The sequence below is a fragment of the Macrobrachium nipponense genome, chromosome 29 (assembly GCF_015104395.2).
Source record: "Macrobrachium nipponense isolate FS-2020 chromosome 29, ASM1510439v2, whole genome shotgun sequence".
Lineage (NCBI taxonomy): Eukaryota > Metazoa > Arthropoda > Malacostraca > Decapoda > Palaemonidae > Macrobrachium > Macrobrachium nipponense.
The window spans coordinates 73,008,787-73,026,747 of NC_061092.1; the positions used below are offsets into that span (position 1 = coordinate 73,008,787).

Consider the following 17,961-nt stretch of genomic DNA (forward strand, 5'->3'; position numbering starts at 1 on the left):
CCCTATAGGCCAGGCACTTCCAGCCCATTCCTAGGATTCAGGCTAGGAAATCAGACATTCTCATTCAAAGTGATGCCCTTCGGTCTGAATGTAGCCCCCAGGGTATTCACAAAGATAGCAGAAGTGGTTGTACAACAATTGAGAGCTCAGGGAATCATGGTAGCGGCATACCTCGACGATTGGTTGATCTGGGCACCAACAGTCGAGGAATGTCTCAAAGCTACCAAAAAGGTAGTTCACTTTCTGGAACATCTGGGGTTCCAGATAAACAAAACGCAAATCCAGACTTATTCCGGAATCTCGTTTCAGTGGCTAGGAATCCAATGGGATTTGTCCTCCCACAATCTATCAATTCCAGTGGTCAAACGGAAGGAAATAGCAAAATCTGTCAGGCAATTTTCTCAAATGCAACAAACATCAAGAAGAAAAACCAGGAGAGAATCCTAGGGTCTCTTCAGTTTGCAATTCGGTAACAGATATCCTTCTTGAAAGCAAGGCTGAAAGATATAAATCGAATTTGGCGGTCAAAAGCAAACTCCAAATATCGAGACAAGTTGTCAGTAATTCCACAGATCCTCCGCAAACCAACTACGGCCTTGGTCAAAAGTAAAGAACTTAGCCAAGAAAGTACCCCTTCAATATCCCCTCCCAGATGTTAACCATTCACACGGATGCATCCCTGTCCGGGTGGGGGGGATACTCTCAGTTCAAACAGGTTCAGGGGACTTGGTCAGTTCAATTTCGCCAGCTCCACATAAACGTGTTGGAAGCAATGGCAGTATTTCTTACTCTGAAGAGACTGCTTCCCCCGAAGAAGTCTCATCTAAGGCTAGTTTTGGACAGTGCAGTGGTAGTTCATTGCATCAACAGAGGGAGGGTCCAAATCCAAGCATGTGAACCATGTCATGATAGCCATCTTTGCATTAGCAAGCAAACACAAATGGCATCTGTCTGCCACTCACTGGCAGGAGTAAGAAATGTGATAGCAGACGCCCTGTCCCGGTCAGTTCTCTGGAATAGAGTGGGTCTCTGGACGTCGGGTCATTCCAGTGGGTAAGCCGGAGAGTCCCAGGTCTCCAAGTGGATCTCTTCGCCTCACAGCGAACCACAAGCTCCCTTGCTATGTGGCCCCCAACCTGGACCCTCTGGCTTATGCCACGGACGCCCTGTCGTTGGATTGGAATCAGTGGAGGAGAATTTATGTTTTCCTCCAGTGAATCTTCTCTTGAAAGTCCTAGACAAACTAAGGTCTTTCAAAGGGATAGTAGCTCTGATTGCACCGGACTGGCCCAAGAGCAAACTGGTATCCTCTTCTTTTGGAATTGGGTACTCCGACCTCAACGGATCCCCAACTCCCAAACTATCACAATCAGTACAAATGAGGACTGTGTTCGCTTCCTCAGGAACTCTCCAGACCCTAACTTTATGGACTTCATGAAGTTTGCGGCTAATAAAGATGCTGACATTGATCCACAGAATATTCTCTTCCTAGAATCAGATAAGAGAGAGTCAACCATTAGACAATATGACTCAGCTGTTAAAAAATTAGCATCTTTCTTGAGAGAATCGAACACTACAACCATGACAGTTAATTTGGCTATATCCTTTTTCAGATCCTTATTTGAAAAAGGTTTAGCAGCTAGCACGATTACCACTCATAAGTCGGCTTTGAAGAAAAAATCTTTCAGGTAGGTTTTCAGATAGATTTGACTGAATCTTCATTTCACATCTATCCCTAAAGCCTGTGCTAGACTTAGACCTTCTCAGAGGCCTACTACAGTTTCATGGTTCTTAAATGATGTCCTCAAACTAGCTTCAGATACTGACAACTCATCTTGTACATTCATAATGCTCCTGAGGAAGACATTATTCTTATTAAGCCTAGCCTCAGGAGCTAGAATTTCAGAACTGTCGGCTCTATCCAGGGATGCGGGTCATGTGGAATTCCTCCCATCAGGAGAAGTTCTACTTGCTCCGGATCGTAGCTTTTTAGCCAAAAATGAAGATCCTCTTGCAAGGTGGGCTCCTTGGAAGGTTATCCCACTTCCACAGGATCCTTCTCTCTGCCCAGTATCAACTCTTAGAGCCTTTCTATCTCGTACTTCTTCTAGATCCTCGGGTGCTCTCTTCATGAGAGAAAAAGGTGGTACTTTATCAGTTAAAGGCATTAGACAGCAAATCCTTTACTTCATTAAACAAGCCAACCCTGAGTCATTCCCAAAAGCACATGATATCAGGGGAGTAGCCACCTCAATTAATTATTTCCAACATATGAACTTTGAGGATCTTAGAAAGTATACTGGATGGAAATCCCCGACAGTCTTTAAACGGCATTATTTAAAGTCCTTGGAATCTTTAAAGTTTTCAGCAGTAGCAGCGGGAAACATAGTTTCCCCTGATACTGCTTAGTAGTTGTAGTATTGATCCAGGTCTCCTTTCTACCTACTTCAACCAACATGCCTCAACCTATCGTCAGGCTACTCAACATCATAGCCTTAGCCGTTGTGTCTTATAGTGGTTTGTCCCTTATTTTTTTTGCTAGGGACAACCACCCTTGTACTGATATGTACTTCAGTGTTCCTACCCTTATTTTTATGCTAGGGTAGGCCACAATATGTTTGTATAAATTCTCCATTGGGTTTGTGATAAGTTTCAGTCACAATGTGTTTGTATATATTTGAATTAATTGTATTAATTGTATTAATGATGGACTTGAGTGTACCTACCCTTATTTTTATGCTAGGGTAGGACACATGTATGTATATAATTGTAATTATATATTCTAATTAAGTAAATCCAAAAATTTCCTTATTTTACATGCATATTTATAATTTTTATTATCTACCATTTAAGTACTTTAAGTTTACTAACATTCTGTTATTGATTATTGTAATAAGTTAGTTTAAGTGCTTAATTTGTATGCTGTATTTGATTTACTTATATTATATCCATCATTTTAATCTGTTTTTCATTATTTCCTTTTCCATCTTGTCTGTTTCTCTGGTACTCTTTCATAGGCCGACACGAGCTGAGCCCAGAAAAGGGATTTTGACGAAGGAAAAATCTATTTCTGGGTGATTGGCTCGTGTCGCCCTATGAAACCCATCCCTTTTTTATGGTTTGTTTTCCCCCCCCTTGCAGGACAAGATGTATTTATGTTTTAATTAAGGATGACCGCTAGGGGCGCTGCTGTCCGTGGCGTCCTCTAGTAGTAGTAGTAGAGGCTGCATCGCCCGTTGGTATCGGCTCTCTCTTGGGGGGATTCTGATAGGGAAGTTCTAATTGTTGGTGTTTGTCTCGTGGTAGTGTTCCACACTCGCCCCTATATCATACCGACACTTCTTTTTAAGAGTGAGCGAGTCAGTTTTACTGACATTTTCTTAATTTTTGTTTTTCTCTGGTAATTTTAGGCTATTTTACCTAGAAAGATGATGTTAAGGATTACTTTCATAGGGCGACACGAGCCAATCACCCAGAAATAGATTTTTTCCTTCGTCAAAATCCCTTTTCTTTCCCCTGGTTTTTGAGGGGGCTCTGCCCCTAGGGAAACTCCTCCCTCGAGCAGAAGCTCTCGAGGAGGCTCTTCCACGAAAAGGGCTTATAATTCTTCCTAGAAGCTTGCGTGGTTCTTGAAGATGTCTGATCAGTAGGACGTTTCGAAGACCGAGACAATAAGTCCTGTGTCGCTCTTTCTTGGAGATTTACTGACAAATCCTTTACCATTGACTGAGGAAAAAGATGAGCAGAAAAGGGAGCGAACAACAATTCTGCTTTTTGCGCAGGCGACACTGACTTAGCTGTGAAGCTACAGAAAAGTGCGCGTTTCTTCAGGACTCCCGACGCAAAATGTGATGCCAGTTCGTCGGAGCCATCCCTTACTGCCCTGTCCATACATGACAAAATACTCGCTAAATCCTCTAATGAAATAGAATCTGGGCTTCTAGACTGCACATCCAAGACGCCCAAATACCAATCTAGAAAGTTAAAAACTTCTAGAGTTTTGTAAAGGCCTTTGAGATGGTGATCTATCTCTGACATTGTCCAAGAAACTTTTGCTGATGCCAGGTAAGATCTTCTAGGTGCCTCCACACTAAGTTAGCGAAATCACCTTGTGCAGAAGAAGGGATTCTTAAACCTGCTTCTTCTTCTGTCTCATACCACTTCCCTGATCTTCCACTAAGCTTTGTGGGGGGAAGTGCAAAAGAAGTCTTGCCCTTCGTCTTTTGGATTCCATCCAATCGTGGATTCTTTAAAAGCCCTTTTAGTTGAGAGTGAAGTGGCCATTTTAACAAAATTTGGAGTCTTCCTTGCCTTCGAAGAGGTTAGCTGCGAAGGTGGAGAGAGAGGAACTGGAGCTCGAAACTTCTCGGGAAACAAATCTTTTAAAAGGCGAGTTAAAGTCTTATAATCCACAGAGGATGAGGTTGTAGGATCCTCCTCCTCTTCTGAGACAGGCTCGCTTGACGATTTCTCTTCTAAGGGAGACGCAGGCTTATCCTGAATTGAGTGAGAAGAAACCGAAGTTTCACCTCCCTTTCGAAACATAGGTCTTGCACTTGAAATAAATTTTGAAGAGGAGAGCCGGTTATGTTCTCCTAACCTTGACTTTCTCTCCGAATTTTCCAAACTAACGTCATACGATTTCTCTTGGCGAGCACCCATATTGTAGTTTCTACTACCTTGAAGCATAGGGCGCTTATCCTTCTGATTAGCGACCTGTTCTCTTCTTCCCACGGTGACTCTATGCATCGGACGCCTAGCGTCCTCAAAAGCGTCCTCATTTGCGTCCTGGAAAGCGTCCTGATATGAAGGACGACGAGCGTCCTTATTAGCACTACGCCTCGTGTCCTCATTTGCGTCCTGACGTGATGGACGTCGTGTAAACGCTCCTTTAATACGGTCTTGAGTTGTAAGAAGCCTCGCGTCCTCAAAAGCGTCCTCATATCTTTCTTCTGAACTAATATCGTGAGTTTCAAGTCTATCCAGCCGACGTTTACGACACCGAGCGTCCCGAGAAGCGTCCTTACGAGCGTCCTGATGAGTAAGGCGTTTCTTCTGTCGAATACTCTCTTCCTGTAAGCTAAGATCAATTCCTTCCAATTCTATTTCCGAGCGATCCTTCTGAACGTTCTTCGACTCTTGAAAAAGACGACGACGGTTGCCTGTGCGACACCTATTGTCTTTTTCTCTTTCGCCAATACTTCTAGAGACTCTATCAGTAGGACTGCTTGCGCGTTCCTGATTGAGTCGATGAGGTCTAGAAGGCGACGAATCAGAAGAGGACGAAGAACCAAGAGAAGCCGAAGGAGAACGTCTAGATTTCTTGACGGGTAGCCATAGATCTTTTTTACGACTACGCGATCTTTCTTCTTTCTTGGCGAAAAACGCATCCAACTGCTGACGAGTCGCTACGAGGGTCTTTTTTGATGGTGAAGAACCATATGATGGAATGATCCTTTGAGAAGAAGATGGGCGAGGGGACGCCTTCTTCCTTCTCTCCGGACTCGAATCAGGACGCTCAGAATGCGTCCTGAGTCTCTTATGTGGGATACTGTCTTCGAAGTCTTCCGGGGAGTTCCGAAGCGTAAATCGAGGCGGAGGACACTCGATCTCCCGATGAAGCGTCCTCTTCCGTAAGACCTTTCCTAAGAGGGTGAGAAAGACGATGGCCGCCAGTGCGACGTCTTACGTCTTCCTTACCACTCTCAATTGGAGAGGCTGCGTCCTCTTCCGTAAGACCTTTCCTAAGAGGGCGAGAAAGACGATGGCCGCCAGTGCGACGTCTTACGTCTTCCTTACCACTCTCAATTGGAGAGGCCTTCCGAGATTCCCACCACGGTGAGGTGAGGACGTCTCGGAGGAAGAGAAGCATTCCTTCAAGATTCGAGCATGCGCACGATCTTTGGCAGCCTGGGATGCGTCTTCAGGATCTGCCGAAGGGACGCCAGACCGGTGTTTAATTCCCGTAACCCTCCTTCGGCCTTCGACATGTCCATTCCCTGTCTTCTGGGAGTCCGACAGAGGTCTCAACCTGGAGGCATTATAGGACCGATCTGACGCCCCCTCCACATCACTAGGGGCACTAACATTATCACTACACATTTGCACATTAGATTGTAGCACTCGCATTTTCGAAATGGCAGAAAGGGCATTCCCTTCGGTAACGATCACTTCCTTATCTGAAGGTGAAATTACAGGGTTATGCGTAACATGTTCTACAGTTATGTTAGATTGAGCAACTTTATCACTGACTTTTAACAGAAGCACTCCTGGAGGAAGACCTCCTAATTCTGTCACGCTCAAGTCTACGAATGTAAGATTCATACGCCTTCCATTCGACATTAGTTAACACTTCACATTCTTTGCACCTATCATCCAACAAGCAAACATGCCCTCTACAATTCACACACACCGTGTGAGGATCTACCGAGGCTTTTGGTAGCCTCACCTTACATTCTTCTACACCACACACTCTGAAACTAGTAGAACTAGATCCAGACATCTCAATTCTAAGAAAAATCAAAAGCAAAATCAAAATCCAAACCACAATAGCGTATGCCAAATCACTAAGCCAAGTCCGAAACCAAAAGACAATCCAAATACTCAAGTGACAAATGGGGTTTTAAAAATCTAAAAGGCCTGGTGGCGGAGGTCTGTAAACAGTTGTTTACCGACCGGCGACAGAGAAAAATCTGAATAGAAAATGGGAATGGTTCCTGGTATCCGCCTCCCAGCGGCGGGAATGGGTACTAACCACCTAGCCGACCACTGCGTTTGCCGGGAGTTTCGAAATTCTGTCGGTCGTCAGAGAATACAGCTATATATATATCTGGCAGGTAAGTGTCATGAACAAAAGGCTGTTTTCAGCATTTTTATAGGGGTTCCAACTTTTTGCGGGTTCTAACTATTTACGGCTGGGTCTGGTACGCATCCCCCGCGAATACGGGGGGACCACTCTACTACGAATGACTTGGCTAATCACCTCATTCCTTTTTTATGCATAATGTCTATCAGAGGGGAGGAGGAAGGGCTCTGATCATGTAATTACTGGGTAAGTATATGTGCTATAACCTAATTTTTTTTTTTTTACAAAATTGTCATTTTTGCATATGTGTCTTACCCAGTAATTACATTACTGATTCCAAATTGAAAGGAGTTGGGATCATGGACATATTCTGCTCCAAAGCATTAAGTCAAGTAATGAATTTCAGTTAAGAGAGCTACTGCAGATGGATACTGCCTCTGGTTGGTGCTCATCTTAACTCGCAGTGGGGTGGGGGTATAGCCATGGGTCCCCTCCTACTTGGGGGGAACTTTGCAGCAAGAAAAATGCTCCTATGGCTAGCAAAGTATGAGAGGTAACTGCCCTTGCCCTGGCACAGCACCAAATTAAAAACAACCAGAAAACACTGACACCTACACTGAAATAAAATCATGACCCAACTAGTGGAATGTTGTGGTGCTCCAGGTACACTGTACCATTGATATAGAGGGGAGAGATTGGACAGAGAAGCGACGATTGCATACAAGTAAGGAGCCATTGTCAGAGATGGCATCGGTATCAACTGCGGAGACCAGCGACTAAAAAGCCACTTCTGGAACCCAAGGCTGGGTCATCAACTATGTCAATTACATGAACAAGTTCACAACAGAACAGGGGATCACATTTCACAAGTAAGAGACCTATTTTCATTCATGAGAATCTTTATGACTGTTGAAATAACCTCATGTAAACGTGTGTTAGATGGCAGTCAACTTCACTCTTGCTTTTATATCTAATTAAATATGTAAGGAATGTTGTAATAAGCTTGTTATTAAAGCAGGGATGTTATTTATCCATGGTACGTGCCAACAGCTAATAAAATATTATTTCAAATGCGAATTGTAATGAATAAAAGTTGTTCAGTGTGCTGAAATCTACCTGAAAAGTTACTGGCATGTTGGGTTACCATCAGTCCATACAACCATGGTTATGCCTGACTATTTTTCCTACTACTAGTACTACAACAATGTACATAAGGTTGTACCATGAGGCCTAGATCTAGACCTGCTGCAGTTTTAAATGGTAATGAAATGTTATGGTAGTGTTAGTTACATGTTATCAATAAGTTCTCAAACATGGTATGGAGAGGGGTCTGCTGAATTTGATCAGCCAGAACACTTAAAGGTCGTATATTCTTCAATTTTACCATTATCATTTTTACTTGAAAGGAAACTTCAATTTCATACGACATTATAGCTTAAAAAATGGGGCTCAGACTGGAAACCCTAATTATGACCTTGCCTAAAGATGAGCTTGTTTCACTTGTCCCAACCAACAGTACATACTACTGAATACTGGCTGATAGGTACCAGGCTATTGTACCTAGGCTATCATTAATACTATATGTACTATTACATAGTCCTGACTCTGTACTATGGCCCTGTATACATTTCGGCGTCCAGAAAATTTTCCCTCTAAAATAAGGTCATTAGTCATTAACTTTATGAATGACAGAGGTGGACATGAAAGAAATGTGGCTTTTGGCCAAAATATGATAGTTTCCATTATGCCCGCTAGGGAGCCATTACGAGTGAATGCAAAAGAACCTTTCCCGCAACAGTCTACCTGGATAAATAATTAATGCCTCTGCTCCTAATAATCTGACAGTAGAACAACTGTAATACTTTGCTACTGTGAAATTTTAATATAACACAGCCACTACATCTAAGATAAGATTAAAGTTTTGGTATGGAGTGTTAGTTAATTCATCTCAATCACTCCATTTGCTGTACTCTTTAATTTCTTTGTTTGAGATTCACAGAGGACCGTTGGCAAGTTACAGATTTTTTTATAGTATCAGCCTGGAGAGTGAATAAGAAGAGTGAAATAATTCAATTTTGTGACTTTACTGACTGTTGTAACCAATTACGGAACTCTATGAAGTTGATAACTCAATAATTACAGTAATGACTATTGTAAACAATATGGAACCCTATTAAATTGATAACGCAATAATGGATAACGAACAATTTGGTGTTTTGCCGAGTGCCAAGTAGATCCTATAAAGTGCATAACTTGTCAAGAACACAAAAAAGGAGAGCCTCCCATATCTCTTTCCGTTGGTCATGCAATACTGAAAAGAGCTGCCAGTATAAAAAATTACATGTAGTTTTTAAAAGAATGAAGATAATGGAGCAGAGGGGAGTTGTAAACTTTATCACAATACAAATGCATGTTACAAAAATTACACTCATCATAAGTCCGTTTGAGGCAGCAGCAAAACGCAATGCTTGCCAGCTTTCTAGTGTCAGAATCTGAAAAGATGACTCAAAAAGTTGAAATGCAACAACAAGCAATGTCACTATGCGGAGAAAGATCTTAGAGAGCTCAGATGTACAGTATGTGGTTAGTAGCACTGAAAGCGGAAGGGAAGCGCATTTTCGAAAAGTATAGGATTAACACATTTGAACGAGCACAAATATTCTTAGATGCCACACGCTTCCTCAAAGATGAAGTATACGAGCGTGTTCCAGATTTAGAAGAGCCTGATGATGTCCTAGTAGCTGATATATACTACCACAGTGACTGTCTCAGAAAATATCTACTGGTATCTGAACGTGACTCAAAAAGAAGGGAAAAAAAACTCAAAACTCTATTGCTGATCAATCTGAAGTGAAATGTCAGATTTTTAGTCATATAGTGAACCAAATTGACCCTTTACTCAACCGCAATTATTGATTTATACTGAGCCAGAAATTCAACATTTGATGGAAGAAGAAACCTGTAGGGTCCCTTTATAACAGGGATATAAAGAAGATGTTGGTAAGTCATTATGGGAATGAAATACAATTTCCAAAGAACAATAAAAAAATATGAGTCTGAACTGTTCTTCTCTTCAGCTATTCATTGTAGTGAGTTGGCTTCAAAAATAAAAAAAATCTAGATCAGATTCGAGAAGCAGCAGAACAGCTACGTATGGTAATGCTTGATCTTGACTTCAGTCTGGATGATCGTTTCTGTGATGCTGCTGATCTCAAAAGGTCTTGGGAGGAAACATCTATGCCTGATGACTGGATGCATTTCTTTGCTAACCTGTTCAAAATTCCCAGGTCAAATGATGAGGAATAAGAGGAGGATGAGACAGTACATGATGAAGGTAGTGCATATGGTAGGAACTTCCATTCTCAGCTTTGCTGTCTCTTCCAGATGATAATCTACAGGTTACATGAAGGTAAGCAGAAGCCACCCCTTCATGCAAAGGTAGGTCAAGCAGTATATGGCAAAACACGCAGCCAAGAGCTCCTAACAACATTGAATCAGATTAGAGTATCTACAAGCTACAAAGAGGTCTGAGTTAGTAGAAATATGCTGACATCCTATGTAGTTTCTGGATCCAAAGATGACATCCCGATCCCCATTCATTTTACTAAAGAAGGGTGGGCCATGGCTGCACTTGATAACTCTTGACTACAAAGACACTTCAAGCTTATCAGGTACAAACAGCAGCCATTACACAGCAAGTGTGCTGTACTAAGAAGCAGTTGGACACCCAATTTATAAACCTCTTGTCTCAAGCATCAGTAAATCTGACAAACTTAGTAAAGATGTGCTTCCTTGTCAAGTAGTTGCATCACATCCAACGCCTGTAATTCGTCCAACTATTCCCCTTGATATGCTTCTGGCAGAAAATTCTAATTTGCTTATAGAAGGTCAAATTTTGAAAGCTCGGAAGGAATCAAAATGGAATGAGTTCTTGATTACCTTTATTCATGTTGGTCTTCCTCATTCAAGACCAACTGCTGGGCAACTTCCACCCTGGGGAGGCAATCCATGCTCTTAGTATTTCTAAAAGGGATGTGCCAATGATGAATGTGGGTTTCCTTCAGTGATTCCCCGCCTAGTCACAGAATACTGTGCTGTAAGAGAGGTCTTTCAGAATTTCAAAGTGATATGCCATCAGCTCAACAACGACGTGTTGCCGGTGATTAGCGATGAAGGGGCATTTCACACAGTGGCAGATATAATTATGGCAGAGCCAGCTGAGTTTAATGATCTGTTCCCAATGCTTGGTATATTCCATTGCACAAAAGTTTTGCTACGATGTGCGGGGCATTACCTGTCTGGAATATGAAGTGTTTGATAAGTAAGTTTTGCACTCAGTGTTAGTGGGGAGTCATTATGTGAGGTCACCCCAAGGATTAATGATTGTCTGAGGTATTGTCTACCTTACAGTGGGAGTCATTCTGGTTTAAAAATGATCCCATGTCTGAGGATTCAGTTGTACAAATAGCTATAAGACTTAAAGAGAGCCTAAAAAAAAAAAACAAGAGAGACAGTTTGTTAGACTTTGAACCCCTTCTGTCAGTCTGCTAACCTAGAACCAAAAATAGTTTGGTGACTGGATAAAGAATATGAAGAGAAGTCTGATCTCTTGTGCATACTTTTGGAGTGTATCAGAAGCTTGTGTCTGTTATTAAGCGACTCACCACCACGATTGTGAAGAAATTGGCCCTTCATGTTGCATCGGTACAGGAGTCAGTGCCTGTTCTAAGAGAGTTTAATGCGATAAACTATCTGCGCTATGCAAGTTGGGATCTTGAAAGAATACACATATTGGAAGCTGCACATCCAAATCTATTTAAAACATTCTCCATGGGCCTCTTTACTGTCAAGGATCATCCGGGCTCATTCAATGCAGTTGCCTCAGACCTAAAACTTGAACAAACCATCCAAAGAATCTCTCAGGGTCCTGGAGGCCATGTTTTTGTTGGTGCATCTGGAAATATACCTATTGTTGCAGAGTTTGAGCTACTTTACCATGAAATTGGAGCTATCACCAATCTCGTACAACAGCTCACCAATGCTGGTGTAGTGGCTCACCTGGAAACCAATGTTCAACATGAGCTGTCTGGACAAAAAGGGTTAATTTTTTATAAAAATGTAGCTCATACGCTAGATTTCATGAAAGACAGGAAGAATCCATTTGATATTACTAAGAAAATTTTCTTGCACACTTTTGTCATAGGAGTTGCATTTGATGACATGGTTAAGGCTCAACTCCTTAGAGCACTAAAAAATGGAGAAAAGGGCTACCATACATTTTGCAAAGAACACTTTGTCCTTAAGACATCAAAGCTTTCAAACACAATTAGCAAAGTCAATTTTCTATACTTTTGTGCTCATTATGATATGAGTAATTCAAAACAGAATAATGCACTAGTATCTCTCAAGTCAGACACTGTTTCTTGGAAGCATTTACCAGCACCTCAGAGGGAGATAAACAAAGGCTAAGAGCGAGGCAAAATAATGCTGTCTATCCTCAGCCATGACTTGTTTGATACTAGTCCACTTTTGACGGTGTATGATGCATAAAGCCTGATAAATCCCAACTGATACGAGAACTGGAACAAAATCTTAACTCAAAAGAATATGCATTCAGTCCAGTTTCAAATCTATAAACAGATATTCTTCATTTCATGTCTAAAATAATTTATCAAGTTTCACAGACTTTGGTCTAGTTATCCAGAGAACCTTATCTGCGACCAAATATGTATGTCATGTCTGGCAGACAGACTGCATATTGTCTTTGATTCACACTGTGAGCTGTCTTTGTAGGAAAGAGAAAAAATCCGCAGGGCAGCAGACTGTGATGGGGAAATTTATGTCTTCATTCTGTCTGAATCAGTCCCCATACCACAGGTTGAAAAATTCTGAGCTAATGGCAAAAATAAGCAAGCTCTTCAAATTCTAGCCAGAACTGTAAGTCTTAGGGAGGGATAAAAATGTGAGTGGAATGATGGTGAATGAAGAATTATTAAAAGCAATGGCTCAGGAAAACCTTGGTACAGCAATTAATATTTGGCAATGTGTTGTTTTACTGCTGTACAGAATGAGTTCAAGGGTTAATTTATTTACTATTTGGTTACCAACAGATTGTAAAATTAGTTATTTTATAGGATTCCTTGTTATGTCTTTACTTTGATATACCATCCTCATTTCATTATTCAAATTGCCAGGTATACAAATGTACTTCTCTGGTTGTTTGCATGTACAGTGGATTAATAAACAATGAAATCTTTTTTATGTGTTTAGAGATACGAAATACCAACTTAACAGGTCCACATTAATATTAATACAGATGATAACTGACTTAATTCTAGAGGTGATGTCAAGCTTCTAGTCCCTTGAGGGTAGGATGTGATTTTTGCAGATAATGGCCAAAAGCCATGTTTGCTACAAGTCCACCTCATTATTTTATGAAGTTCAAAGCCTAACTAACTTATCTTAATAATAAAATTATCTGGAAACTTCAATGTAAGCAGCGTCCTTTATAGGGAGCCTGGAATAATATGCCTATGGCTGTAGCTTATATATGGGATGACAGCGTTGGAGATGACAATTATTTTACCATATTGTGTCAATTTGACCCGTGAATAAAGAACGATGATTAGTTCTGCCTCTAGAATAAAACAGGACTGTAAATTTATGGTGGAAAGAAAGGCCCATAATGTCGACAAATTGGTCAACTATATTGCTCAAGTGTATACAAACTACAGCAACAGAATTAACATTTTTTACTTCTACAAGTATACACATTGTCCTTGTAATGCTGCAAAGATAATTTACCAGTCATTAAAAACTGCTGACAAAATAACCATAATGTAGTTGCCATATCTACAAAACCTTATGGCTTTACCGTAGAAGAAATATACCAGAAACTTAAATATTTTATTTCTGCATACAGTACATATTGTATATAGTAAATGGTACATAAATGATTTGACAGTCTTGACAGACATCCGAGAAACACGTTATATAGAGTACAGAGTTTCCCATAAGAGTGTATCAGTTTGTGCTATTATTACATAAGAACGGTCGCCTAGCAATGGCACCAGGCACTGACGTTCAGACTGTTTTGGCTACTATACGCTGTCCAATCTCTCCTCTCTATATCTTATGCACTGTACCCCCTGGCTTTCCAAATTCAGCATCTTACACAGAAAGGGATGAAAAGTTAGCAGGAGAACATCATGTGCTTCCTTCTACGATGCCATGCCAGTCACTAAAAATGGTCTTGAATTATTGAAAAATTTAGACACTTTTTAGGCTTACATAAAAAATATACTAGTAAGAAACGAAGATCGCTATGCTTCCTGTAGTTCATTAGTAGAATAGGCGTAAATAGCAAATAGCGTTCTGAACACTAAGGAGGTAGGCTGTTCTGACATCCTTAGCTTCTCTCCAAAGTAGACAAAAAACACTCCACAACACTGAGTGTGTCTCAATCATGATGTCCATATATATGTAATGGAAGGCAACACGTTTAGATAGAGGAAGAGACAGAGGTTCTTGCCATAACTTCCTAGGTTTATGGATGGTCTTCTGATTTCTGTTCAGCTCCAGGAATTCCTGATATTTGAATTTAGGCAGCTGTACGTAGAAAACTATAGCAAATGTAAATACTGGGTAAGTCACCTATACAAAAAACCTTAATATGGGAGATGACCCCAAGTAAAATGCTGACATTATTATATAAATAACAAGTATTCATTTAGAAAATCACATAACATACTTTGGTACCAGTTTATTCTCTGTGATGTTCACATCAGGTGGATTTAATATTACCCATCAAAAGCAACATTTCCATGTCAAGTTGCCTAATTAACCAAACAATGGATGTTGAAACCCTCAATCAGTAACTCTACATAATTGTGTTTGATTTCAAAACCAAATTAGCCTTTGGAGAGATTATAACCTCAATGCTGAGTTATGATACCTCGTGAAAGGGCCAATACGTAATCCATTGCTAACTGCCAAAGCCAAGTGTAGCCTGTTTAGTGGTTTGAACAACACCCTTGTAACCAATGGCTGATCATCAATACCGTAGGAGTGTTATGTGTATATTGTGCTACCCCTGCTGTCAGTTATTTTTTACAATGTTAAAAGATAAAAATCTGTCAACTTCAGGCCAGGTAAAATCAAGATTCTACTGGCAGGCTAAAAGCAGGAAGCACTGACCAGAAAAAAGAAGTTCTAATGCACTCAAAGTTATTCATTTTAAATTATGGAGAAACTATATAGGTCTAACCACTGTAAAGGGATGGTAACATTACCCCAAAGATCTTTATTTTTTATGGAAATTCAAAGCTTATATAGTAGTTTTAGCTTAAAGGAATGTTTCATTGAGATTTCTGTCTGACTTTAAAAATAAAGGAGATTCCTTACCTGATTGTGTCCACTTTCAACTCTTGAGATCTTTGTATCATAAATTCTCAGCCACTTCGTGTGGAGAAGAAAGGAGTCCCGACTCTCCAACGAATCAAGAGTAATTGTCAAAGAACCCGTAAACATCTTTGAACTGAGATCAGGATGCAGATAGAGATCATAGTGGCTGGGGCGAACACTTGATGGCAAGCGGAAATCATCCTCCCAAGGTGCATCTGAAGATGCTCTCAGCTTCTTTCTTGCATTCTCTGGCATGGTTTCTGGAATGACAAAAGTCATTAAGTTCTTGCTACAATTTGTATTTTCATGTAATACATTAATGCATCATTAATGAATTACTGTCTTTATGATAACTATTTTAATCAGATTCACAGAAATGAACAGAAGTAACTTAGCAATAAGCTTCAGTGAAGAATGAAAAACTATAAGCCTAAAATGATTTCTCTTTTTGTGAGGATACATGAGTCTAAAAAATTCATTTGAGTAAATAAACTTTTGTTCTTTATTTAAAAACTAAAAAGGAAACTACATTTAAAAAAAAAAAAAAACTTCCCCCACCCGCTTTAAAGAAGCCAAGACGATGCCTTCATGGTCGTTGGACAGCAAACAATTTTGAATAAGGTAAGTTGTACATTAATTTTTATGTAAGTCTAATGTCCCCTGCATTATGAATAACTGTGCTTTGGGTTTGTTTAGTTAAGTTGTAACAGTGCCGAAACATTGTTTCAAGCAGATCTTTAGTCCCGTCCAACATGAACATCAGGACATGCATAAATTATCTGGTTACCATTTCAACTTTGGGGGCTTCGTCACCCGCCAAGTAAGGGCACGGCGCCCTAAGAAAGGTTAGGTTGGTTTGTTAAGTTTAGGTCAGAACACGATATTCTAGGTAAGTTAGGTTTTGCCTGGTTTTGGTTAGGTCACAGCCAGTGCCGAAGCATGATGTCTCTGTTTGTATGTAAAGTGGTAGGTCACTCTGCAATAATGAGTAAGGCGTTTAAAGTCACAGTTATGTTTGGAATATTAGTCTAGACTACCTGTGTCCTTTTTTGTAAGAAGAGTGCCTAATAGTTAAACTGCTGTAACCCCTGTGGCTAGCGCGCTCAGAGCAACATAACTGCTTGCCAGTACAGGCAGTCCCCGGGTTACGACGGTCTCGGCTTACGATGTTCCGAGGTTACGACGCTTTCAATTATATTCATCAGACATTATTTCCAGGGTTACGACGCATGTTCCAGGGTTACGACGCCTACAACACTCATCTGGCAGATGAAATATGATACCAAAAATGCAAAATAATCAATATTTGAAGGTTTTTTGATGAAAAAATGCCATAAGAACGCAGTTTACATAGTTTTGTTTTCAATGCACCCAAAGCATTAAAAGTTAGGTTTCCTTAGGATTTTTTACGATGTTCCGGCTTACGACGATTTTCAGCTTACGATGCGTCTCAAGAACGAAACCCCCGTCGTAACCCGGGACTGCCTGATAGGGTAAAATACCAAATGGCCTGCCTCTACTGTAGTGCAACACATTCCCCCAAAAATTACTTCAACACGTCCTGTAACCCAGGATAGACATTATTCAAGAGCCAGCGTCCGTCGAAGCAACAATTCGAGACCTCTACTTCCCTCTTGAAGGAGGTTTTTTCTCCCAAGTCACAAATTGAGGCCACATTTTCCGATTTTCAGTATTTTACCCTATCCGAGCTTACCAAAAATCTTTAAAAATGTGGATAAGGTGCGAAGCCCCATTCAGCCACCCCCTTACTGGCAGCAGAGCACATTAAAAAAATGACAGTTAAAATCTTATTTCACAGTAGGGTAAAGCACCGCTGTGTGGGCACTTGCACAAACTAATGAGTCACTTTTTCCACCACAATATTTAATCGGCGAAACAAAATGATATTGTCATGATACAATAAAGTTTGTTCATACTTACCTGACAGATATATATATAGCTGTATTTCTCTGACGACCGACAGAATTTCAAAACTCCCGGCAAACGCAGTGGTCGGCTAGGTGGTTAGTACCCATTCCCGCCGCTGGGAGGCGGATACCGGAACCATTCCCATTTTCTATTCAGATTTTCTTTACCACTGTCCCCTGAGGGGAGGTGGGTGGGTACTTGATTATATATATCTGTCAGGTAAGTATGAACAAACTTTATTGTATCATGACAATATCATTTTGTTCATGACACTTACCTGCCAGATATATATATAGCTGATCCCACTATTGGAGGTGGGAAGGGACAGAATAGAAGAATTTTTGGAATTTTGGAAACATTTCACATGCAGATGATTGACATCTTGGTTCCCTACCTGTTAGCATAGCTGACTTCGTGATTACTGTCACCCAGCCTGCTTCTGCTTAACTAGAATTTCCAGCAAGGTAGTGACCTGTACAGCTGATAGTTCTAGATGATCTGTCAACGGGAGCGTGGACCACAATGTGACTAGACCATATTGACCATACTGAAGACAACGAAGCATAATAAATACCACCTAACCTAGCCTCACTAAAGTTAGTCCCATAAACTTTCAGGCTAACTAAAGGGAAGACCGCCTCAAGCGCCAACCCTACGACCGTAAAAAAACAAAAAAAAAACCCATAATTAAAATCACACACATCCATTTTCTAAAGGATGGGGTTCGTATTGCTTCTCGTCCCCAATACTGTATCCGCGGAAATGTATGGTCCAAGCGAGTATCAATTCTCATATGTCGCCTTCACATCTCTGAGGTAGTGTGA

The 17,961-nt window shown here is 40.7% G+C and overlaps 1 protein-coding gene across 2 annotated transcripts in view; it reads right to left on the minus strand.

Moving 5' to 3' along the window:
• The window catches only part of LOC135206286 (glutamyl aminopeptidase-like), a 137,314-nt gene that overhangs the window by 92,044 nt on the left and 27,309 nt on the right, over positions 1-17,961 (minus strand). For both annotated transcript variants that reach the window (XM_064237704.1, XM_064237705.1), the window contains exon 2: positions 15,209-15,468. In XM_064237704.1, coding sequence (XP_064093774.1) covers positions 15,209-15,463 — 255 coding nt within the window. In that variant the 5' untranslated portion in view covers positions 15,464-15,468. The remainder of the gene's footprint in view (positions 1-15,208; positions 15,469-17,961) is intronic.